At 36.9% G+C, this 27,462-nt stretch overlaps 1 protein-coding gene across 1 annotated transcript in view; it reads right to left on the bottom strand.

Annotated features, from left to right (window-relative positions):
* The window catches only part of LOC145729588 (diuretic hormone receptor-like), a 213,308-nt gene that overhangs the window by 77,020 nt on the left and 108,826 nt on the right, over positions 1-27,462 (bottom strand). Inside the window, exon 4 of the mRNA XM_081980410.1 lies at positions 13,811-14,001. Within this exon, the coding sequence (XP_081836536.1) occupies positions 13,811-14,001 (191 nt within the window). The remainder of the gene's footprint in view (positions 1-13,810; positions 14,002-27,462) is intronic.

Consider the following 27,462-nt stretch of genomic DNA (forward strand, 5'->3'; position numbering starts at 1 on the left):
AAGATTTTACACTGATAACTCAAACCGTTTTCAAAATATTAAGAAAAATGTCTGAAAAAAGGTAATCAAATCCAACATCCTCTAGCGGCCACACTGGGCAAACTTTGCAGGTCCCGCTTAACGTCACGTGGTAGTTTGTATTAGCTACCTACGACCATTTGATGTGTCTATACGGAATGTTTCAAATAAACAAGTCATTCGTATTTTTTTTTGGAAAATAAACAGAAATTTTGTCCAAATAATTGATTTTCTTGTTTTACTATTCTGACCTCCGCCATATTGGATTTAGACGTGTCAAGCCATTTTATTTAACATTGACAGGGTGAACACGAATCTGTTGTCAGTTTTGCTCTAACTGCCATTTTGTCTCTGAGTTTAAAATTAATTTGCCAAATGTTTTATCCAATATTATACGGTTAATTTTTTATTAAAACTTGTGACGTCATTTCCATCTAACTTGATTCGCTGTGTATCTATGGTCCATTTTTTTTCCCGTGGCGGTTACGTCATCATTCGCCTTTCTTGTCTATTACATGCGTTCCGAGCGCGATAGAATTTTGACGTCATCTAGTCACGTCGCCAATGAATCAGAACGACAAGGCTCGGAAAATCGGCCCGCCATTGTTGACAAAAGTAAACTAAGAGACATTTTTTATTTTTGATGTAAATTTTACAATATTTTAAGGAGTATTTTGATTTAACTTGTTTTAACTGCGATACTACGTGTGAGACTAGATAATGTGTGTGTGTTTCGGTAGTCAGTTTTGAAAATGCCACCTTCTTAATACACTTTACAACTATCAAGGGGCCCAGTGAAACATTCTGAAGGAACTAGAGTTTGTGGAACAGAAAAGGATGCCTTTTCTAATAGAAAACACTGTCACAATGAAACAGCCCATATATTTACTTACTCCTAAGGAGAGTTTTTACAAGAACACTACAAAAACCAAGTTTATTCAAGCCAGTGGTTCTCAAAGAAACATGGATATAGAGTAAAGGTGTATTTAGCAGAAGCTGACAAGGTGATTTACCAAATACAATAAAAAGGACTCTGGTAGAGGTATTAATGAGCATGAGCAAGTCCCATTATCAATTGCTCTAAAAGACTCTAAACAAAAGGTGTTTGAAGCAATGTTTACAAGAAGAGTTTTGTCAAAATTCATATGCAGAGGGTTGAAAAAACAAATTTCTAATAAGTTTCAGGTAATATTAGAAAGATACAAGTTACTTAATACATAAATTGATCAAATGCCATTATTTTGCAGAATTAGCCCTTATAAATTTTGCCATATCTTCTCTGACTATAAGGCTAGAAACAGATGGTGCTACTGTTAAATACTTTTCCATCAGAGAGTAGGTTAAATTACTGTTTTAATTGTATTATTTACACATTATGAAATATACAAATAAAACCTTAAAAAGTACACTCAAGTTTCTTTTTTATCTAAGAAGTCTAGTTTTCTTCATAAACAATCATAAAATCAGATAATTTCTGTAACTGAGGTACCTACCTGCTCTTACAATAAATTGAACTGAAATTGAAAAAACATGTTAAATAAATCACATACAAAAGGAAATAAATAAGCAATCTATATCACAAAACCAAGAAGCAAGTTCTTAAAACACCAACAATTGTTATTGTTATAAGTTAAAACACTGCTTAAGTTTTTATTTCTTCTGTTTGTAGTTTTTGGTGTTTTTCAACTTTTTAAAATTCCTAACCTCAAAATGTTGTTGTCTTGTCTTGTCTTGTCTTGTCTGTTAATTGGCTCTGCTCTCAGCAATTTGCCAGCACGATTTGAGGGGGATCAGGACAGACGAGCTTGGCACTCCCCAACCCCCGGATTTCTTCCAATCGACATTAAAGTGCTGTGAGGTTACTAGTTCAAAAATAACCATAACAAATACATACTTAAGAATAAACTGGGGTCTAGTAAACAACACAACAAAGGAAGCCCAATCACTACACATAAAAAATTTCTTTTTGGGATTCCCCCAGACCAAAAAACAGCGGGAAAAGGTATGACACGAGACCGTCAGCCGATGAACTTGTACTCTGCAGAATTAAACAATTCAGTATAGGTATATATCATTTAGTGCATGGTATCAGTTACAGTTCAAGCATATTAAAAGCTAAAAACTTTATAATTATGTTAATTGATTTTTCCGTAGGATGACCAAGTACAACATGCATGTTCATAGGCGTTTTGACGCCAACTCTCCTAAGCTCTTCATATATATTAAAGTAGGAACACAATGAATTGGACACTCAAAAAATATATGATCCAAGGATCAACGGAGCCGCAATCGCATAAAGGGTCGTCTCTAAGATTTAATCTAAATAAATGCTCTCTCGTCAGACAGTGCCCAGATCGCATTCTGATTATTGTCGTAAAATGTTTTCTGCTTTGAAATGGAATTTTAGAAAACCACGGACATGACAAGAAGTCTTCCTGAACTCTACTATAACGAGAACTGTCATTTAACTCTCTCCATGTCTCTCTAAACTGCAAAGACAACTCATTTTTAATGATGTTAACTATGTCTCCAATAGGAACAAAAACTTCTTTAGGCACATTCAGAATTCTGCCAACGTCTGCCAACTTATCTGCTTCTTCATTCCCTAAAATTCCCACATGACTGGGAATCCATCCTAATAGAATTTCACAGTTATTAAGTTTATTAATCTCTTGAATTAAATTCCGAGTTTGACAAGTTAGAAAACCATCATCTGTTGTAAGGAGTGCACGTTGAAGTCTTTTGATGGCGCTCTGCGAGTCTGTAAAAATAATTGCCTTATCTATATGTTTCTTGACAGTGACGATAATTGCTTCGTGTATGGCAGCTAACTCAGCATTACATATTGATAGTTCTTTGGGTAGTTTTGATGCAAAATTAAACTTTATTTTAGGTATTGAGATTCCCATACCGACGTTTTCCCTTTTAGAGGCATCAGTAAAAACAAAAACGTGAGTATCTTTAAGGTGTTCAGTTTTTAATAGAAATTGATGTCTAGCGTCCGAATCCCTTTTATCAATATTTAACGTAAGAACTTTAATGGGGGTTATTTGATTTTCAAAACCAAAACAAAGCATGGAAGAGACGGACTTCTGAAAATTCTCCTATGATAAGGAAAAAATCTGAATAGCATCTGAACCAGCAACGGGACATTAAGGGTTCTGGTAGTGGTGTTAATCAAGTATTTTATTCTGAGTGATTTCAATAAGACAAGCAGGGGGTGGTCAGACAGGGAAAAGATTCTGGACAAGAATCTTACTGCCAAAACATTTCTTCTCACCGAAAGAGGCAAATCAGCTGCTTCACAGAGCAGTACCTTAATAGGGGTCGATTTCATGGAACCCAAACAAATACGTAACCCTTCATGATGCACTGTATCTAATTTTTTAAGAAGTGTTTTAGCAGCATTGCCAAAACAAAAAGAAGCAAAGTCCAAATGAGATTTAACCAAAGCATGGAAAATTGTAAGCATGGTACGAGGGTCCGCCCCCACCACACTCTGCTTACTGCCCTCAGAACATTCAAACCTTTTGTGGCCTTATTTGAGATGTTTTCTACATGCATTTTCCATTTTAAATGCTTGTCCAAAATCACCCCTAAATATTTAACTTCGTTTTTATATGGTATAATTGTATTCTTGATAATCACGTTAGGTGGCATCTGTCTGCGTCTCCGTTTTGTAAAGTGAATCGCTTCACATTTTTGTAAAGATAGTTGGAAGTTTTTATTTTCCAACCATTCCAGTGTCATTTCCAACGCCGAGTTAATATCTTTTACCAATAGTTCTATATTCGAACCCTTAGTAATCAATACCAGATCATCTGCGTAGCCCATCAGAATGACGTTTTTAAATTTAATGTTGAAAAGTTCCCTGATATATATATTGAATAAATCGTACTAACGGGCGAACCTTGTGGTAAACCAGCCGATGTTATTATTGGGCCAAAAAAGGAACCATCATTCTTTCTGGTAAATAAACGTCTATTCTGCAACAATTTAAGGATTGCGTTATTCATTTCAATTGGAATATCCAAACTGTTCAAGTCCTCATACAGTGCGTAAGGATCAACGCAGTCATATGCTGACTTTAAATCCAAGAAAACTGCAATGGCCATTTGGTTACTCTTGAAAGCCAAGTCAACAGATGAACATAAATAAGATATATTATTCTGTATACCCATGCCCTTCCTAAAACCCGTTTGAAAAGAGGAAAATGTGATTTTGGATTCAAGCAACCATTCAATTTTGTTCTTAACCATAATTTCCAGGGTTTTAAGAAAGCACGATGATAAAACTATGGGTCTATAAGAATCAGGAAAGTCTGGGTTTTTATTGGTTTTAAAATGTGGACAATGTTATAATTCTTCCAAGAGTCTGGGATGTCGTGTCCTTGTAATATATCATTATAAAATTTCAACAAAGAACTTTTTGCGTCATTAGGCATATTCTTCAACATTGCATAAGAAACGTCATCCATACCGGCTGATGACATTTTTTTATTTTTTAGGCTATTATTTAAATCATGAATAGAGGAAAAGCGCAATTGGATTGACTTTAGGTTTCAATAAGTGAAAATCAGGTATTAAATTACATATTCCCATATTCTGCAAATTTGCAATTTTGATCTCATCTTTAACAATTTTCTTCGTGGTATATTTTTTATTGTTGGCAAACTTTTTAATCTTATTCCAAACGTATGAAGTATTGGAATTACGATTAAGGGTCTCACAGAAAGAAATAAATTTTTTACGTTTTTTCTTTGACAGTTCTCTTTTAGTATATGCAACTATTCTTTTTGTTTCCAAATAATTTTCCATACTGGGGTTATTAGAAAAATTGCGGATCGCAATTTTCCTGTTTTCAACCAATGTTGAGCACTCCGCGTCCCACCAAACCGTAGTTCCTTTCGAAGGTTTATTTAAAGTTTTGTAAGGGATAGTTTGATCCGCAACATAATTTAATTTTGATTCAAACTCCAAAAAAGTCATATCCTCCGCAAACGTTTCCATATTCAGTTTATCGAAATAAAGATCCCAATTGGCTTCATGAAAATTTCTTAATTTGTATGGTTCAGCCCAAATGTCAGCAAATTATGGTCAAAATCACCTATTTTTAATGACGTTGGAAAATGATCACTACCCCCACAATCTGACATCACCTCCCAATTAGCAAATGCGGCTAAGTCACTGCTTACTATTGTCAAGTCAACTGCACTCTTGTTATGACTTGGATTTTGGAGAAGTGTAGGCGTACCATCATTTAGCACAATTAAATCGTGGTTAAAAACAAAATCTTGTAAAATTTTTCCACCTTTGTTGGGTGTAACTTTATCCCACAAGGGATGATGACTATTAAAATCCCCCATGAGAATCATAGGGGTGCCCAGTTGTAAGATGTTTTTTAGAATCTCCTGAGATAGGTTGACATTTGAATTACAATAAATATTTGTTAGGTAAATGTTTTTTATTTTAATTGTTATAAATTGTATATGATTGTTATTAAAGCGTTCAATAATATCATAAGAGATATTATTTTTAACTAATGTGGCTACTCCTCCGTACCCGTCTTCTCTGTCCTGTCGTATCGTACAAAAGGGTTTTAAGTAGAAATTATGATTGGTTTTTAACCAAGTTTCATTTAAAAAAATTATATCGAATCCTTCTGAAAACTTAGCTAAATTAGCCCTGTTTTTATTGACGCTTCTAATGTTTCATTGTAAAATTTTAATGTTGTTTTTCTTAGTCATTTTGACAGCGTTCGGTTAAAATATTAAAACATATCCTAGTCTAGATCCTGATATGTTTCCCTGTTCATGTAACTTAGAATAAATCCATGGAGCGCTTCTTTGGCGCTAGGTAAATGTAAAAATTTTTCAATTAATTGTATTGTGTCTTCCTCTGGGGCTATATACTTCGGTAAATTTGTGGTGTCATAATTATTCTTAGCGGCACTAGAAGGCGATTGTGATATGTTATGGTATGATAATGAATATTCTGAATCTGTATTGTAAGAGTTGCGTGATGTATAAGGCATGGAATTAGAGATTGAAGTAGAGCTGTTAGCGTTTTGGGTTCTGCCATTAGGGAAATTTAAGTTATCGTATGTGCTTTTTGTCATAACCTGATTGGTGGATTACTCTTTTTCGAGTGGGCTCATTTATAACTGTTTGGCTAAAAGTTCTTTTTTTTAAATTGTTTTTAAAGTGTACAGATCTCCTTTGGTTTGGGGTAATAACGTTTTCATTGTAGGCTTATGCGAAGTATTAATTTCATCTCTAGTCTGATAAGTTTTTTTGCAAGCCGAAGATGCATCGTGAAAAGTCATATTTTCATAAGCCATCAATTTTTTAATGTCCATTTGTCTTAGATATTCGGGGCATTTTTTGTAAGAGCTTTTATGAGCCTCCTTGCAGAAATGGCATTTAGTTTCACAAGTGTATTCAATTTTATCATTCCCATTATCCATGGTTTTATGATTTTGAGCATTTTTCTCGCCGCAATTAAAGAATTTCTCTTGCCCTTTACAATTCTTCTTAGTATGTCCGTATAATAAACAAGAATAACATTGTGTCACTGGTGAAATGTAAACTGCAACTGGCAGAGAAAGACCGAAAAATTTAATTTCCTTAGGCATTATTGTTCCCTTAAAAGTAAATAGACAAGTCCCAGTTGGAACATGTGGTGAAATTTAAAGGAATAAAAATGTTATATCCTTTGTCTTTAAGATTTTTGTTCTCTATAAATGAGTTAGCTGCTTGGGCAGAAATGAATTCGATGCAAACACGGTTCAAACCTTTATTTTTTATGGTTTTAACATTTTTCAAGTGTAGATTAAATATATCTCTTGCTATTTTTAGATGCGAGAACCTGCCGATATTGTCCGTACTATTTTGCGATTATATATAAACAAAAAAGGGACCAAAATCCTTATCATCGTAAAAACATGTCATTAACTATAATATGATTGAATCTCAAGTAAATTTTACTAACAACCATCTCCTATGCGAAATCATATGGAAAAACCACACCAATCATTAAATCACAATAACAGAGGTTTTAATAATAATTTTATTAACCCTCATACTAATCAACATAATACTAACCAAATTCGACCCTCAACCTTTTCCAAGTCAACCTATAAATGTTCAGCCTTGATTTGTTCCGAGACATTATCCCACAAACTCACAAGTTTTTGGCAAGTCAAGACAAATAGCTCAACAAAATAGACCGAGACAAGATACACCTACACCTATGTCTATTTCAACTGCCGGTCCTTCTCGTTTCTTACATCAACAAAGACAACCCCTAGTGAGACATAATACGTTTATTCCTACAGGACCACGTAACTTTATATCTCAAGAACTTACCAACGTTGAAGTTAACTCACAGACGCCCCTATATGAGAACTCCTTTATGTCTAATCAATCTGATGAAAATTACCTTCAACAGCAAAACGACGTTTTTTCCTCAAAATGATTTTGAACAAAACCTTGCGTTTCAAAATTATGTGACACAAACTATGAAACTTGTCAAGAGACAGAGGAAATAAATAAGGAAAATTTTCAGAAAGCAGCTTCGGAAATACCCTTGACTTAAATAATATCGCTCAAATGATTGAGTTGCCTTACTTCCAACTACCCCGAAAACAAATGACAATTCTTATAGACTCCGGAGCATCCGATTCTATAATTTCACCAAAATTTGCAGAATTATGTTCAAATAATATGTACATTGAACCTTTCGAAATAATTTCTTGTAAACAAATTCATCAAGAAAATAGGAATTTAAAATTAAATTTGCTAGAAGAATTAGGTATTAACTACACATTTAAGCTTCGTGTTTTAAATTGGCATAATGATTTTGATGCTCTTATAGGCACACGAGATTTGAAGAACTTAAATGCTAATTTATGCTATAAAACTAAAACTCTAACCCTTAATGGCATAAAAATCCCCTTTTCTCTTGCATACAACAAACCTCTAACTAGACCAATAGAAAATTTAAACAACAACTTTTTAGTCATACCAGTAAACTATGAAAAAGGTACAGCAATTTTACCATCTTTTAACATAAATGAACATATTATACCAGACTCACTAGTCGAAGTAAATAATGGTTTATGTAAAGTTCCTCATCCAACACCAAATGTACAAGTTAATTTCCATCAAAGAATAAAAGTAATCCCGCAAGACCAATTCGACTTACTTGACCCACCGACAAGTAATATAAAATTTAACCCTGAACATCAATTACGACTTGATCATTTAACCCATCTAGAAAAATCAAAAATTTTACCATTATGTCATGAATTTAAAAATATAATATACAATGAAGATTGTGATTTGACATTTACAAGTCAAACAAAACACTTCATACGAACTACAGACGATAGACCAGTCTATGTAAAATCCTTTAGACACCCCCCAAGCATGAATCAAGAAATTCAATCTCAGATTCAAAAACTGCTTGACAACAAAATTATTCGACCCTCAATATCACCATATTCTGCCCCTGTTTGGATAGTTCCTAAAAAACAAGGACGCATCTGGAAAACGGAAATTTCGAATGGTTATCGATTATCGAAGACTAAACGATGTTACTGTTGAAGAAAAATACCCATTACCCAGAATAGTAGAAATTTTAGATAATCTTGGTAAATGTACTTATTTTACTACACTTGACTTAGCTCAAGGTTTTCATCAAATTGAAATGGATCCTTCATCTATTGAAAAAACAGCTTTTTCAGTAAATAATGGACATTATGAGTATCTGCACATGCCATTTGGCTTAAAAAACGCGCCAGCGACCTTTCAAAGGATGATGGATGAAATTTTACGTGATTATCTCTACCGATTTTGTTTTGTGTATATGGATGATGTAGTAATATTTTCGAAATCTCTATCAGAACATATTGATCACATCAGAATTATATTCAAAAAGTTCAAAGAAGTAAATCTCAAAATTCAATTAGATAAATCCGAATTTTTGCGTAAAGAAGTTGCTTTTCTTGGACATCTTATAACGTCCGAAGGTATTAAACCAAACCCTTTAAAAATCGAAGCAATCCAACGATATCCAATTCCTAAAACTCAAAAAGAGATAAAGGCTTTCTTAGGACTAGTTGGTTATTATCGCAGGTTTATTAAAAACTTTTCTAAAATTACTTTTGCAATGACAAAATGCCTTCCTAAAGGAAGTGAAAATTATATCGGAAATCAAGAATTTAAAGAAGCTTTTCAGAAATGTAAGGAACTTATTAGTAATTCACCTGTTCTTCAATATCCAGATTTTAACAAACCTTTCAAATTGACAACTGATGCATCCAATATAGCAATAGGTAGTGTTTTATCTCAAAACGACCATCCTATAGCTTTTTACTCTCGAACTCTCAATTCTGCTGAGAAAAATTACTCTACTATAGAAAAGAACTTCTTTCAATCGTAGAGTCAACTAAACATTTTCGTTGCTATCTCTATGGTGTTAAATTTGTAATTGAAACTGACCACAATCCTCTTGTTTGGCTTTCAAAGATTAAAGAACCAAACTCAAGATTAATACGTTGGAAATTAAAACTAGAAGAATTCACTTTTGAAATTAAGTACAAAAAAGGAAAAGAAAATGTCATTGCCGACGCATTGTCTCGGATAGACATTAATACGAAAGAAACTCGATCTTGCGTAGATAACGAGTTTGCAGTCAATTGTACCTAACACCGACGAGACAGTTGCAAATCTTGCAGACTTTGACTTAGCTGACTATGTGTTAAATCAAGGATACCTTAATGAAAATGATCCGAACACAACACCACAGTCTACCACTGATAAACAAAGGAAAGGAAATGAAACCTTGACTGATACCACTGTTCACTCAAATAATGACCCCGAAGGAAAATACCTTCCTATTTCCGAATTACCAGTAAATCACGCTTCTAATCGATTAATTATCGATTACGGCAAAAATTTCGAACACAAATTCACAAGACCTTTTAATAAAAATCAACACTTTGTTCGCATTTCTCAAGAAGACAGACAAGAACATATTTTGAAAATCCTAAAAGAAATAATTAAACCAGACGTGACTTTTACAGTTCATATTCCGAATACAGAGTTACGGATTGAATTTCAAAGATTAATCGCTGCAAATTTAAATACCACCGCTAAACTTGTGTTATCAAACATATACTTAACCGATGTAACGAATACAGAACAGCAGATAGAAATAATTTCACAATACCATCAACACAATCATAATGGTATAACTGAGACCTATAACCACCTTAAACAAAATATTACTAACCATTATCATACTACGTATATACCATTTAACATATCTAGTATTAAGTTTACTTTATCTCAGTTCTTAACTAACATTGTAGTCTTAAAACCTTTAGTAGATGAACAAAATAACAAAGCAGTAACCACTTTATATTTTCATACATACAAGCTTATTAACCATACATATAGCAATTATGAGAAACTAAAGTTAATGCAAAGCAAAAATCGCAGGAAGCGAGGACTAATAAACTTTCTTGGAAGTGGTATTAAATTTATCACGGGCAACCTAGACGATAAAGACCTGGATACAATTAGGTACTCAGAACTTTGATATACTAAAGCGAAATCAACTAAATTCGATGCATAAGATCAACGAACTTAGTTCCTTTGCAGGTAATATAATGAATAAATTCAAGGATACTTTAGATATCATCAATAAAAATTCAAACACCATTAAAATGGGTTTTTCAAAACTATCGAATGAATTAACATTAAAGTTGTGTTTACAAGATCAATACATCCAAATAAATGATCTAAATCAACTATTGGAAAAATTATTAAGGATGATATCTTTTGCACACTGAGAAACACTAGATTTGGAAATTTTGTCTCCAAGCGAAATAAATGAAATTTGGAAATATCTAAAAATTCATTATCCTAAAAAAGCTCTATGGCCTATACAACATATCACAGAATTAACCCTAATCTGTAAAACTGGTCTATTAATAATGGACGATATGGTCATTCTTGCAATCAAAATACCAGTGTTTGAAGTGAGTGCTTGTGATTTAAAATTTGTTTACCCCGTACCCAACAACAAGTCGCAAATTGTGATTACACCTAGCAAGTTCTATTGTAATGAACTTTGGTATAAAGTTTGTAACGAAATAAGTGACAAGTGGATATGTTCGAACCCACTTATTGATAGCTGTATTTTATCCAAAAATTGTCAATATGCTTTAGTTCACAATAATTATAAAGTTCACACATTAACACATGCACATGCTTTATTGTTCTGTACAAAAACATCAGAAATAATTTATGAAGATTTGAAAAAGTGTTAATAGATGGCTGTACACTTTTACAAAGTAAATGTGATGTAATTATTGATAAGCAAAAGTATTCACTAGCTATTAATAATGTAACCACACTTTTACCAGATGTACTAAGTTTACAAATTACCAACTTTTCTCTAAATCTTAAAATTAAACACTTAGATAATCCCGGTCAGGTTCAAGACGATCTTTTAGAACCTATTAAACTTGAAGAATTACTTTTGCAGAATAACTCGCACTTAACTTTAGTTATTATTACTAGTATTTGTATTATAGTTTTAATTTGTGCTTTTTGTGTAATATTTTACCAATGGAAAAAACATTTTAAAGTTATTCCCTTAAAAACGCTTCAAAATATTATCAACGAGGACGTTGAATTAACTTAGGGTGGAGGAGATATATCCCTAAACCATATATGCACCTAGTATTTATGCTGATGCACCCAATATTTCTGCTGACGCTAGTATTAAGTTTTATAAAGGCGATTGTAACGCTGCAACCGTAATCATTAAGACCGTGTCAAAGCTTCAGGCTGTTCGGCTTAATTGTTCACCATAATTTTAAGTTTTTAGTTTAGTAAACGTCCTATTTCAACAAATAAAGTCTTTTTTAAAAGTTACTTCGTCTGACTTCTCATTTAATTACCGAATGATGCGGCATTAGTGGTGCTGTTCCTAGATTTGGGAACGCCATCTGTACTTTCTAACTCATAGTTGAGTACAGATGTCACCAGATGTTGCACAACAACTATCATTTCTGGCATCCAGTTGACTATACTGGAATGAAGGTTTTGTTCTTTGGTTATCAAGCCCTATAGCCTGTCTGATGAGCCGTAATACTGCGAAACCGGTCAGAGGATTGGGATTGATAAACAAAAAACAAAACCTCACCATTTTCAACCAATCAGATCGGTGTTTACCGAATGATGCGACATTAATGGTGCTGTTCCTAGATTTGGGAACGTCATCTGTACTTAACTCATAGTTGAGTACAGATGTCACCAGATGTTGCACAACAACTATCAAAAGAGGTGTATGACAGGGTTGCATACTGTCGCCGCTCCTGTTCAATCGTTATTCAGACAGCGTTTCCAAGGAGGCTCTAAAAAACACAAATTGAGGCATCAGAGTTAACGGTGAAATCATCAATAATATCCGCTATGCTGATGACACCGTCTTGTTATCGGACAGTATAGAGGGGCTACGAGAGTTGTTAGACATGTGCCATTTAGAAGTATAGCCATTTGCGTCCGATAGGAATTCGGGTTTTTGCGCGTCGGGAATTTCAGATAGTACTGAGGTTGGTTAAAAGTAACGACACGGTTATATTCGGTTTGGAGGCGAAACTGGTAGCCTTTGGGTTGTTGTGTGTGCAATTATACTAGGGATAAGTGGATACATTTGCCTGGTACTAGGTGAGGGCTTATTCTTATTTTTTATTGTAATGAAGTTGTCCTAAGTTCGTTTTTCCATATAGTTTTGTTCCGCCGAACGCCTAACATCAAATAAACGGCCATTATACCCAGTCGTCTGTGTTTTATTTCGCTGTTGGTTTTCTGGGTTGGATTTCGAGTCCACATCGCAAATACTCCGAAAAGAACCTGCTACAGACAGGGTCAACCAACTAGTGAGGAGTACGGGCTGAACTTAAATGTCAATAAGACCAAATATATGGTGATTAGTAAAAATCCAGTACAACCAGGTAGCGTGTATATAAACAATAAGCCAGTTGAAAGGAAGGCAAAGTTCACTTATCTCGGCTGCACGTTGAACGAGGACTGAGATCACTCACAGGAGATGAAACATAGAATTCAAATAGCGAGAAGGACGTTTATGCAGATGATACCGCTCCTGTCAGGTCGAGATCTGAATCTGGCTCTAAAGAAGAGAATAGTCATGTGTTATATATACTCCACTCTTCTGTACGATGTGGAGGCTTGGACGCTGTCAGACGCTATGGAAAAAAAGCTGCAAGCTTTTGAAATGTGGATTTTCAGAAGAATTCTTAGAATCTCTTGGATAGAAAGAATTACAAACGGAGAAGTAGAATAGAATGTGAGCCTGAAATCATGCTTACTGTGAAGCGTAGAAAATTAGAGTATTTTGGCCATATAATGAGAAAAAACAAATACAGAATTCTCCAAAACATAATCCAAGGCAAAGTTGATGGCCGACGTGGGCCTGGAAGAAGAAGAAGTTCATGGCTGGTTAACCTGCGAAAGTGGTTTGGAGCAACATCTACTGAACTGTTCCGATGCGCAACCAAGATGATCCGCATAGCCATGATGATAGGGCAATAGAAGAAGAAGAAGACAGAACATGTGAGTTACGACAACCTGGAAAACAAGACAGTTTTCTTATTTAAATGTCACATTACTTTACTTTGATTTTTTAGGTTATTGTGACCTTCTCACCGCATTTTTGTGTCACACTATACAGGGGTACACATAATTAAAACTACTTACTGGTATCATCGTATAGTATTCCCATGAACTCTTTAAAGCATTTAATTGTGACATTAGTGTCGTAGGGAGTAGGCGGCCAACAGAGGATATGATCAAAATAAGCGTTGCAAAAACCATTTGGATGACTCTTCTGCAACTGAATGGTTTCGTTCTGGTACAGTTTCTGGCAGGTTTCCATTGTAATATTGGACCTGAAAAAAATAAGAATAACTTTCAGTACAAACTGATTGATACTGTACACTAATATGGCTCAATATAAAGCTAAAAAAGAAGTAAAGGAAGGCATCAATTTGGCGGGAAACGCAAGCAATTTTTAGAACTGTTCGAGTGAAATATGATATGCCCTTTAGGGCTGAAAGCCGTTGAAAGAATTTCGCGTGGGTGCTAAGCCCTTACATCACATCCCGTAACCACTACGGTTGATTTATGTTTATTGCAAACGACCGTACTCACTACACTGGGGGAAAATAAAATTTCTATTCGAAAAAGAAGAACGTATCAGATTTAGGTGAGAATGAAAGATTTGGTGAAGTAAGCTTGAAATATTATGTTAACATGTGCGTAAATTACAGCACTGTTAGTGTAGTTTTGTGATTACTGCTTTTTTGACCAATCAGACACTATAGACCCAGTGTGCTGAGATTTAGGCAAATGCTGCATTGTAATGCAAGTTTGAAAACTATTTTTAAAAATTGAACAACAACAGCAATTTGATATCAAAACTTATCCAATTTAAACTCGTTCAAGTCATATTCATTCTCTTCCAAGAATTGCCTTTATCGACATTTAATTTCCAGCGAAGCAGACTGGAATTGATTCTATACGAAAGTAGAGCTTGAAACCTGATTATTTTTTGCATTCAAGTAAACGTAAAATTTGATTTCAATGTTTTGTTAAATCTCAAGTGAACAAATAATAATTATGTAACTTCTCAGTAGTTCAAATAAAATGATAACAGACGCCAAACTAAGTCATCTTGTTCAACATATTTGCTTTTACTTAAACAGTGTTTTTGTGAAAATATCATCAGGGTTGTGAGCAAAAAAAAAAACAAGTTTAGAAGGGACCAATTTTTGATCAATCTCTTCTAAAGTTGTTTTTATTAGCACACAATCCTGATGATATTTACCAAATTCAATTCTATAAAGATGTAAATTAAACGTAACATACTTAAAAAGCAATAAGATCAGTTTGATAGCTCTATGAATGCACTTTTGACGGTTGTGACGTTTGGATGCCTATTTTTGATTTTTGACTTTGGTTGAGCATGAATTTGACAACTCCTAAAATGTAGTCAAATTGATATAAAAAGTATCAAATCCATTTTATAGCTTGATGAGTGGATTTTCGACAGGTGACATTTGGCAGTTTTGGATACTTACTGGTTTGGTCTAAACCTATAAACTGCCATATTTAACTCCATAAAGGTATACATTAAATGAAATATACTTAAAAAGCAATAAAACCAGTTTGAAATATTGACTTAAATACAGGGTTAGCCACCCAAACCGTTCATTAAAAGTTTCTTCTTCTTCTAGCGCCTATTCGTTTCGAATATTGGCGACCATCCTAGCTATGATGACCTTGTTGACTGCTGCTTTAAACAGTTCTGTGGTTGTTTTTGAATACCATGCCTTTAGGTTCTTGAGCCATGATATCCTTCTTCTTCCGGGCCCTCTCTTTTCAAACCCTTTTCCTTGGAGGACGGATTTTATTATATGTCCGAGATATCCCAGTTTCCTTCTCTTAGTCGTTTTCATCACCTCTTTTTCCTTCCCCATTCTTTCCAGTATTGTTTCGTTGGTCACTCTATCTACCCATGACATTCTAAGGATCCTTCTGTATAGCCACATCTCGAAGGCTTCGAGCTTCTTTTGTGTAGCTTCGGTCAATATCCAGGATTCCATGCTACAGTACAATATCGAGAACACATAGCAGCGCAGGAGTTTTACTTTGATAATCTAATTTGAGGTTATGGCTTTTGAAGAGCTTAGACATTTTGATGAAGGCATCTCATGCTTTTTCTATTCTACATCTGATCTCTTGTGAGTGGTCCCACTGTTCGTTTATTAAGGTTCCCAGGTAGACAAGTTTGGATACCCGTTCTATTGGTATATTTTTAATAAATAGTTGGCAATTTTCCTTCTTTTCTTTACTTATGACCACGAATTTCGTTTTGTTGCTGTTCATTTTTAGCCCATATCTTTCACTTACTTTATTGTCTTTGTTCATTAGCTGTTGTAAACCTTCTATACTATCTGCAAATATGACGGTAGCATCTGCATATTGGATATTATTCAACAGTTCATCGTTTTCCAGAGCCTCTCTAAAAATCTCTTCTGAATACAGATTGAATATCGGAGAGGAGATGATACACCCTTGTCGTACCCTCCGCAGAATGTTAACTACCTCTGTTGTTTGATCTCCAGCGTTGATTTTTATGGTGGCTGTCTGGTTCCAGTACAGGTTTTGTATAATTCTGAGGTCTTTATCATCCATTCCGGTGCCTTTCAGCTCTTGTATCATCTTCTGGTGTTAGACTTTGTCAAACGCTTTTTGGTAGTCCACAAAGCAGGTATAAATGTCGCAATTCATGTCCCTACACCGTTGGAATAATACTTTCATGAAGCCAAATTGTGTGTCTGCTACTCTCTCTTCGCATATCTTGTATATTTCGTGATGGATAACCTTAAGGAAAAGCTCTATTAAATGGCGCATTAAGCTTATGGTTCGGTATTCTCCACATTTCTTTGCCCCTTGTTTCTTGGGCAGCAATATAAATTGCCTGTGTCAGAGACATTGTTACATATTTTGCCGATCATTTTTATTGATGATTCTTTATTCAAAATCTTAAGGAACTCTGTCTGCATTTTGTCCAGTCCTGGAGCTTTGCCTTCTCTCAACGATCATATGGCTGCTTCTATCTCGCTTGTTAGTATTGGTGGTCCAGTTTCTGTTGATAAGGAGGGGGGATCTCCTCTCTCATCGAAGAACAAGTTCTCTATGTATTCCTTCCAAGTGTCTTTAATGCTTCCTTCGTCCACAATAAGTTCTCCGTTGTCATTGACGAGTTTTCCTACTGTTCTCTTTTTGTACTTGCCAGTTATTTCTCTCACTTTTTTATGTCATTGAAATCATCAAACCTCCGTTGCAGTGCTTCTATTTCATGGCAGTTTTCTTCCATTTCTTTCTGCTTGGCTTCTCTGATCTTTCTTTGTATTTCACCTGTATGTGGTAATGTCATTCTTGTGTTTTCTCCTCTCTTCCATCAGCTGTAATATTTCCTCTGTCATCCACGTCTGGTTTTGTCTTCCTTCATTCTTCAGAAATCTGTCCTTGATCTTCTCTACCACTCTGTTAAGTGAACGTATTTTCTCTTCCGTGTTTCTGGCTTTTCCTTCGATCTCCCTACAGTTTTCATTCGGGGCTTTACTTATTTTGTCCTTCGCTATTCTGTCCTTTAGTTTTCTGATGCCCTGTTTCTTAGGAAATTTTCGTTGTATTTTCTTATACCTGGTTTTGTATTCTCCCACTAGAAGGTTATGATCGGACTGGATGTCGGTGCCTGGGTAAATTTTTACACGTGCAGCTGTTTTTCTATACCTTGCGTTTACCAGGATATAACCTATTTGATTCCTTAGAATAATGTCTTCACCATTATCTCTAGGCAACTTCCACGTATGCAGGCGTCTAGGTGGGAGTTTGAAAAAGGTGTTCAGAACATTTAAGTTGTGTTCCGCCGCAAACATACTCAGAGTTTCTCCTCTGTCGGTTCTCTCTTCGAGCCCATGTGGTCCAACATGATGTTCTTTCCTTCCTTTACCTGTTTTGCGTTAAAATGTTCCATCAATATAAGAAGTTCATGTTTCGGTACGTTATTTATTGTACTGCGAATCTGGTCGTAGTATATATTCTTGTATTTCCTCGTCACTATGATCGGTTGTAGGTGCATAGACTTGAATGATATTAGTGTTCACTGGTGCAGCGTTGATTTGACGTTTACTGGAACAAAATTACGTACGTGCTTTACTACGATTTTGTGAACGAGCATTCCCACTCCGTGTTCGTATTTGCCATTCAGGGATCCTGAATAGTATGTGTTCATCTACGTCGTAGTAGCTTGAGTCGGGCCATCTCATTTCACTTACACCCATTATGCTGATTCTCATACGTTCCATCTCCTTTAGTGCACATTGGATTTTTCTAGCTTGAGCGATTGTTCTTACATTCCATGTGCATATTCTCTTAATTTGGTTTGTGTTGGTCTTGTTGTTGGGATTCATGTTTCTGTTCATAACCGCTCCCCCCGGAGATCCGATCGGGGAGCTTATTACTCCGGACTTGTGATTTGATCTGAACATATTGTTACGGTCTGGGCCTACTATGCTCGATACTTCTTAACGAGCGCTCGCCTCGGGATGAAACCGATGCGCCGCAATATCTGGCCGGGCGCGTATTAAAGTAGGCCACAGTTAGGAAGCGCTACCTGGAATATTCTTGAATGATCAAGGCAACCCGCGAAGCGTTTCGCGGTCATTCTAGAACGTGGTTTGCGAATATAAAAGACGCGGTCTCGACCGCAGTTGTAGTGAATTTGGGAACGCGGTTAAGTTTAAATAGCGAAGTAATTGTGGAATTGTAGTAGTGTTTTTAGTAGCTGTGTTAATTATTGTACGGAGTGTTTTAACGTGTTAATAAATTTATTAATTGTTCAGTTAAATTGACTTTGTGTAAACCCACGGGAAAATCGTAACAATTGGTGTCAGAAGTGCGATCAGACTTTAGTGCGACGTGAATTGGAACTAAACTTCGGGTTAAAGACAGTGTTCAGAACCGGACTAGAGATTTTCGAAACAGTGGTGTGTTAAATTTATTTTATGCCAATAACAAGACGTCAAAGTGCAAACATGGAGGCCCAACTTGCAGCTATGATGGAAATGCTTAAACAAAATCGACAACAAGACAAGGAAGAACAAGAAAGAATTCGACAACAAGACAAGGAAGAACAAGAAAGGATTCGACAACAAGAGAAGGAAGAACAAGAAAGGATTCGACAACAAGAGAAGGAAGAAAAAGAAAGAATGAGACAACAAGATATGGAAATGCGTCAAGAAGATAGAGAGCGGCAAGAAAAACGTAACGAAGAAGTATTGAACGTTCTAGCGGGGACCAAAACAGAAATCCAAGAGTATGTAACCCATAGTCTTAAAAAGATGGAGAGTGATGTTGAGGAAAAATTAAAGGATGTTCGGGAAGACATTAATGATGTTCGGGACGACATTAATAAAATTCAGAACGATGTTGAGATAAAGCTACGCGACTTAGAGCAGAAAATTGACAGCAGAGGACCCAGCTCTACAGTGATCACCGGAAACGGGCTCAACAAGATCAAACCTCCCACATACGACGGTCAAACTTCATGGGCAACGTACCAACTCCAATTTGAGGCCGCTGCAAATGCAAATAGATGGAGTAACGAGGAAAAGGCTGTAGCACTGGTGGTGGCATTACGAGGACCTGCATTGGAGCTGTTACAGACTCTGCCTATCGCCCAACAAAGCAACTATGACGCATTAGTAGCTGCATTAGAACGACGTTATGGGGATCAGCATAGGAAAGGAGTGTACCAAACACAATTAAAGGCAAGACTGCAGAAAACTGGTGAAAATTTACAAGAGTTTGAGGCCGAAATTCGTCGCCTTGTGCATCTGGCTTACCCAGCCGTCCCGGATGAAATCCAAGAAGAACTTGTGGCACAGTGTTTTGTAGATGGGATTCGAGATCTGGAAGTAAAGAAAATGCTGAAGATGTTCAAAGGAAGCAACAGCAGCGAATTACTAATTCGAGCGCTGGAAGTTGAAGCTGCGTGCAATGACTTAAAGCCAAGGATCAGGGCCGTGACTATTCAAGAGGAGAGAGAACCGCCAGCCGATCATGCTGCTACACCAATGAATGAAATTAAATCAATGTTCGGCCAATTAGTGCAACAAATGGCAGCATTAGGAAATGGTCTTTCCACACAGTTAGAACGGTCACGCCCGATCACTAGAGTGGAGTGTTATCGATGCGGACGTACGGGACACATCAAACGAGATTGTCGAGTAAGGATACCGTCCCGCTCTCCAACGAGGGACGTACAACCATCCAGGAGGGACCAGGAAAACTCCCACTAGTCAACATTACGGGGCGAATGTTGACTAGCGAAGACAAAGCCCCCAGAATTATCTCCATCAGAAGCCTGGGTAGATCAATGGGAAGCCTGAACGTAGATGGAAAGGTGGATGCGATGAACGTTACTTTTACTTTGGATACCGGTGCGGCAGTATCTTTGATCCGGTCAAACCTTGTGGATAAAAGTCAAATTAAGCCTTTACGAAGAAGTATTCTCCTGCGCACTGTGACTGGAGAATCGGCTAAAGTTTTAGGAGAAATAACAGTCAAGATTTGCCTTGGAAGGATTACGTTTTACCACACTGTGTTAGTAGCGGATATTGAAGATGAATTTATTCTGGGAATGGACCTGATTCGTCAACATGGATTTTCTTTTGATCCCGAACAAAATATCCTAAGGTTTGGAAGTGAAGAGTTCATCCTGTCAACCAGTTACCGCTGTGAGTCACCCATTAATGTTTTGGCATCTCAGACAGTAAAAATAAGCGGCAATTCCGAGCAAATAATTATTGGACAATTGGAGCAGAATTCTGGGAGCTGTGTTGGACTTGTACGAAACCCGGACCGACCAGGAAGATGTCTCATTGGGAAATCACTTGTAAATGGAGGAAGTGAAGTCCCAATAAGAGTTGCAAATATTTTTTCAGACGACGTAAAAATCAACAAAGGCGAAATTATTGCGGTATTCGAGCCTGTAGTCAAAATAACCAATTGCGATGGGTTACCAGAACAGGAGGAGCAGTTGGGGGAAAACAAGCTCTTAAATGAACTTGAAAAGACCTGGAAACATCTGTCAACACCACAACTGAAGAAGGCTCGGAAACTGATTTTGGACCATGGTAGCATATTTGGAACACCGAACAATATGGGAAAAACTACCATTGTAAAACACCGAATTAACACCGGCAATGCACAACCGATTCGACAACCACCTAGGAGACTACCAATAGCCAAACAACAGGAAGTGCAGGAATTAGTGGACAGGATGCTTGACGACGGAGTTATAGAAGAATCCTGCAGCCCTTGGTCATCACCTGTTGTTCTGGTCACTAAGAAAGATGGATCAAGCAGATTTTGTGTAGATTACCGAAAACTGAATGACGTGACCAAAAAGGACAGCTATCCACTTCCCCGTATTGACGACACACTGACGACTTTGGCAGGATCCTGTTGGTTTTCTACTTTAGATTTGAAGAGTGGGTACTGGCAAGTTGGCATTGAGGAGCAAGATAAGGAGAAGACTGCTTTTTCTGCTGGAAATGGGCTGTACCAATTCAATGTGATGCCCTTCGGACTTTGTAATGCGCCTGCTACGTTTGAAAGACTAATGGAAATTGTGCTTCGTGGCCTTAACTGGAAGACTTGCTTGGTTTATCTGGACGATATCATGGTGATGGGAAAAACTTTTGAAGAACATCTGGACAACTTGCAAGAAGTATTTGCTAGAATAGGTGGTGCCCATCTTCGATTGAACGCCAAAAAGTGTTGGTTCTTCCAAAAGCAAGTCGAATTCCTTGGGCATGTGGTGACGGTCGACGGAATCCAGACGGACGACAAGAAGATCCAAGCAATTAGAGAATGGCCAGTACCAAAGGATAAACACGAACTCAGAAGCTTTCTAGGACTTGCCACCTACTACAGACGGTTTGTGGAAGGATTTGCCAACATCGCAGCTCCGCTACATCAACTTACTGAGGACAAAACACCCTACTGTTGGAATACCCAATGTGATCAGGCGTTCAGAATATTAAAGGCATCACTTTGCTCCAGTCCCATCCTCAGTTATCCACAACCAAAAGGAAAGTTCATTTTAGACACAGATGCCAGTAATTCTGGTATTGGAGCTGTATTGTCTCAAGTCCAAAACGGAGAAGAACATGTCATAGAATACTTCAGTAGGAAACTTACCAAAGCAGAACGGAACTACTGTGTAACGAGAAAAGAGCTACTGGCAATAGTAAAATCAGTCGATCACTTTCACAAGTACTTGTACGGACAGGAATTTTTGATAAGGACTGACCATGCGGCACTCAAGTGGCTCCTCGGAATGAAACCACCGGAAGGACAAGTAGCAAGATGGCTTGAAAAACTCCAGCAGTATAATTTCAAGATCAAGCATCGACCCGGAAAGCTGCATAATAACGCAGATGCTCTATCAAGAAGACCTTGCGCCGAAGAATGCAAACACTGCCAGAAAGCGGAACAACGTGAAGGCGTTGTGTCCATCAGAATGGTTCAGCTGAAGACCGATGACAAATGGAGTCCCGATGAGATTAGGAAGGATCAACTAGAAGACAGCGACATAGGCCCATTGTTGTTGAGAAAGGAACAAAGCGAGCCAAGACCAACATGGCAAGAAATCTCTAGCAAAGGCCTGACGTTCAAAGCACTTTGGGCTCAGTGGGACTCGCTTGTGGTTGAAGGCGGCTTGCTAAAAAGAGCTTGGGAGAGTGCCGATGGAAAAGAGATAAGGAAGCAGCTGGTAGTTCCCAGAGGAAGGGTCGACCACGTACTGGAGGAAATGCACAATGGAAATACTGGTGCTCATTTGGGAGTAAATAAGACTTTGGACAAAATCCGGCAACGCTTTTACTGGGTGAACTACTGCCAAGACGTGAAATCATGGTGTCGACAATGTTCCATTTGTGCAGCTAGCCACGGACCACAGACGAGATCCCGGGGACCTATGAAGCAGTACAACGTAGGATTGCCGTTCGAACGTTTAGCCATAGACGTTGCTGGGCCTTTTCCTGAGACCAACAGAGGCAACAAGTACATTCTTGTTGCCATGGATTACTTTAGCAAATGGCCTGAGGTGTTTGCGATTCCAAATCAAGAAGCCAGCACAGTCGCTGATATTCTCGTCGAAAATGTCTTCAGTAGATTTGGTGTGCCGTTGGAGTTACACTCTGATCAGGGACGAAACTTTGAGTCCAAGCTCTTTCAGAGGCTCTGTGACCTGCTAGGCATTAGGAAGACCCGAACAACGCCGCTTCATCCTCAGTCGGATGGCATGGTCGAGAGATTTAATAAGACCATAGAGCAACATCTCTCAAAGGTTGTTGATCAGCATCAGAAAGATTGGGACCAGCATATTCCGCTCTTCTTGATGGCTTATAGAGCAGCAGTCCACAACTCAACGGGACAGTCACCATCTAAAGTTCTGTTTGGTCGAGAACTGCGACTTCCATGTGATGTGGTGTTCGGATCTCCAACAGGCCAAAGCACGAACATTGAGAACTACGTTGACGAGTTGCAAGACAGATTACTGAACATCCATGATCTGGTCAGGGAAAGTTTGAATCTAGCTAGCGATAAGATGAGAGCTCGTTATGATCTGAGGGCCAATTCGGGAGGGTTCCAGAAGGATGATAAAGTTTGGTTGTTTAACCCTCAGAGGAAGAAAGGCAAATCACCGAAATTAACACCTGTTTGGGAGGGACCTTACAATGTGGTAAAAAGGTTAAACGACGTCGTGTACAGAGTCCAACGCAGCCCCAAAGGCAAGATGAAAATTGTCCATCTGGACAGACTCAAGAAATACCAGGGATTAGATGAAGCGGATCGGGACGATCAGCTTTAAGAGGGGGGCAGTGTTACGGTCTGGGCCTACTATGCTCGATACTTCTTAACGAGCGCTCGCCTCGGGATGAAACCGATGCGCCGCAATATCTGGCCGGGCGCGTATTAAAGTAGGCCACAGTTAGGAAGCGCTACCTGGAATATTCTTGAATGATCAAGGCAACCCGCGAAGCGTTTCGCGGTCATTCTAGAACGTGGTTTGCGAATATAAAAGACGCGGTCTCGACCGCAGTTGTAGTGAATTTGGGAACGCGGTTAAGTTTAAATAGCGAAGTAATTGTGGAATTGTAGTAGTGTTTTTAGTAGCTGTGTTAATTATTGTACGGAGTGTTTTAACGTGTTAATAAATTTATTAATTGTTCAGTTAAATTGACTTTGTGTGAACCCACGGGAAAATCGTAACAATATCCATGATGATCTGTACTAGGGAAAATCAATATGATCCTTAATGCAGTGGTTTTCCCTTGCTTTCTGCATTCCCCTGCCATTGGCCGTATAGGTTGCAACATAAAAACATAACACCTATCAAATTTCTCTTAATTCCAAAATTTCTATTTTTTTTTAATATTGGATCCTAACAAACTTTTGGGTGGGTAACCTTGTATATTTTATAGCTCCATGAGTGCAATTGACTTATTTTGGTTTCGTATGAAGGTGAAAACCATCAATATCCATAAAGCTAGAAAAGTTGAGTACATAAACAAAAAATAGTAAATTTAGTTTAACTTGATTAAATGCATTTTATACTTGCGTCAGTGCAATTTTGACATTTGTGGCATTTGAATAACCATATCTGACTGAATTCGAGTTTACTCAGAATGTGACAGCTGTGAAAATCCTCTCCATAAATCTGTCAACATGTAGTCAAATAAGTCTAAACAGTATAAAACCCATTTAATTGTTTGGTGAGTGGAGTTTCGACAGTTGTGACATTTGGCAGTCAGTTTTGGATACTTTTTGGTCTGGTCTACACCTGAAAAGTATCAAATTCAACTCCGTTCAAGATATAAAATAAACGAAACCTACTTGAAAAGCAATATAAGATCAGATTGAATTGACTTAAATACATTTTATAGCTTCATCAGTGCAATTTTGACAGTTGTGACGTTTAGTAGCCTATTCCTGACTTATTTTGGTTCAGTCTAAATGAGATAATGAGAATTGTCAAAATCCTCTCCAGAAAGGTATAAAACTCTAAAAAATACATAAAAAATATAGCTCCATGAGTGCAGTTTTGATAGTTTTGATATTTGGCAGTCAATTCCGGAGGGTTTTTGGTCTGGTCTAAACCTAGAATCTGTCAAATTAGTAAAAAAAGGAGCAAGGAAAGTTTATTAGTTTGAGAGTCTATGAGTATGTGATTGGTCAAAAAAGCAGCTTTCAGCTTGCTGCCTTTTTGACCAATCACAAACTAGACCCACTGTGCTGAGATTTAGACCAATGCTGCATTACAATGAAAAAACGCTATGCAGACAAATATTTGCTGCAATCCAATCTACAATCTAAATCTCCTTCCCCAAAATTCAATATACAACAATTTATAGTAATACATATTCCTGCAGCTGACGTAAATCTCTATGTCTTTTAGAGCTCATTTTCGATACACTCCCTGCCTGTTTTCCCATTTTCCAACGAAATATTTATAGATTTTCCCAGCTGTGTATCCATGTATTACTCACACAGATTGAGACTTTGAGATTGATTGAGACAGTTTTTGAGATATTTTAAAAATAGTGATTTTAAATTTTAATTTTTTTGTGACGTTAATATTGAACCTAGACTCAAATCAAGGACACTTAAGGCTCTTTATCAGTTTCATCGATTATGAAAATGCCGTGTAGTGTATGAGTCAACAATATTCGTTATGCGGACGACACAGTTCTAATTGCAGATAACATGGAAGATTTGCGGGATATGCTTGGGACTGTCGGGGAATGCAGTAAGAACATGGGCCTCAATATCAACACCAAGAAGACTAAATCAACCAATAGAGCGAATAAATAAATTTAAATATTTAGGAAGGTGGCTGTGTGAAAACTGGGAATCAGACACAGAATCAGATGCCGGATTGAACATAAAATTCAAAAAAGTGCTCACCAATACTGATTTCGATCTTGACTTGAGAATTAGATTTGTCAAATGCTATGTCTGGACAGTGTTGCTTTATGACATGGAGGGATGGACACTGAAGGTGAACACTATGAACAAGCTTGAAGCATTCGAGATGTGGGTCTATAGGCGTGTACTGAGGGTTCCATATACGGAACCAACGATGAGGTCTTGAGAACAATCAATAAAGACCGCAAACTGTTAGACACCATTAAACGTCGGAAAACAGCATACTTACCTGGGCCACGTAATACGCAACGAGAAGTACCAATTCCTGCAATTGATATTTGAGGGGAAGTTTGAGGGAAAGAGAAGAATCGGCAGGCAAAAGATGTCATGGCTCCGCAACGTTAGGCAGTGGACAGGACTGAGGACAATGCAAGAACTAATGCATACCATACGTAATAAGGAAGAGTGGACAAATGTGATCGCAAACATCCATTAATGGACACGCAGCAGAAGAAGAAGAAAAAGATTAGTCAGGATACAGTCCTACCGGACCTAGGGCGATTACCGTTCTTATAGGGAAACGCTCTGAAAAGTACCTGAAAAAATTAAAAAACTCAAGGTTATCTCAAAAATGATACCAGTTAGCGTCATTTTGACACCGAAGTTGAGTTTCTTAGGTCCTAATTAGTCTGTAACAAGAATTTCATTGAGATAGTACCAATATGGTGCTTTACATGGTACCCCCTAATATAAGCTGCAAAAAACAGTAATTTTGACACAATTCTGATGCACTTTACCTACTTTTGAAACAGTCAAAGTTGGTCATTTAATTTTGTACTTTTTTGTAAATATCGCGAAAACTGTCCAACTTCTTCTTCAACTGGATGGTTTAATTGGAAAAAATAAATAGAAAATTGTTTTAAGATCTGTAATAAGACAGTTTTTTTATTAAAATAAAAAAACAGAGTAAAACGCATTTAAACCATTAAGTGCAATAAAAACGCCTCACAAAATCTGATATTACAAAGTATGGATGGGATTTAAAAAATGCGGTTGATGATGGTTCCGCAAACACGAAACGTCAAAATGAAAAACTGCTAATGCCATTTTAAAGAGCTTTAAAATTTAGTGTGGAAAAGTGTCATTAGTTTTGGGGTAGGTCTAATATAACTTCAGAAAAAAATAAAACGTAAAATCAAAAAATAAACTTTTTTCAAAATATCTCAAAAAAAATCAAAAAAAGAGCAGAGAGGGTCCTGCACATCAGTAAATTTTGCCTAAAATTTGATGCAATTAACTTTGAATATGCAGAACCGTAATACAATAAAGTACAGTACAGAACCGGAATAGAGCACTAGAACTAATTACTGTAAATCAATAATTACTGGAAACTTGCTACATCAGAAAATTTCAAATGAGCTCCATTTCAGTCCTGTATTTTATTAAAATGTGCCTTAAGTTTTGAAACTTACAGGATGGTGATTTAAAAATGTATTAAAACTTGCAGGCAGTTACGTTCCTGTATTCTAAAAATGGTAATAATAAAAATTATAGAAAATACAATTTTGTGGGCAAAAGTGTATGGAAAAATTTAGAAATCACAATCAGATGCTGTGTCAAAACTAGAAATACTTACAAAAATATCGTTTAAAACAAAAACTTATATTTTTTTCTGTTTCAGACCTCTCTCTGTCGAGTGGACCAAAAGAAATAACAAAGAAGTTAGTCTTTGGGGCCAGTTACGACCCTGTAAATAATAAAAAAACAGTATACAGGGTTTTTCATTTAAAATAAGTTTTTACCCAAATTTTCAGAACTATGCTTTTCATGGTTTGTGGTAT

This window comes from Ips typographus, linkage group LG5 (genome assembly GCF_016097725.1).
Source record: "Ips typographus isolate SLU linkage group LG5, UJ_Ityp_2.0, whole genome shotgun sequence".
Taxonomy (NCBI): Eukaryota; Metazoa; Arthropoda; class Insecta; order Coleoptera; family Curculionidae; genus Ips; species Ips typographus.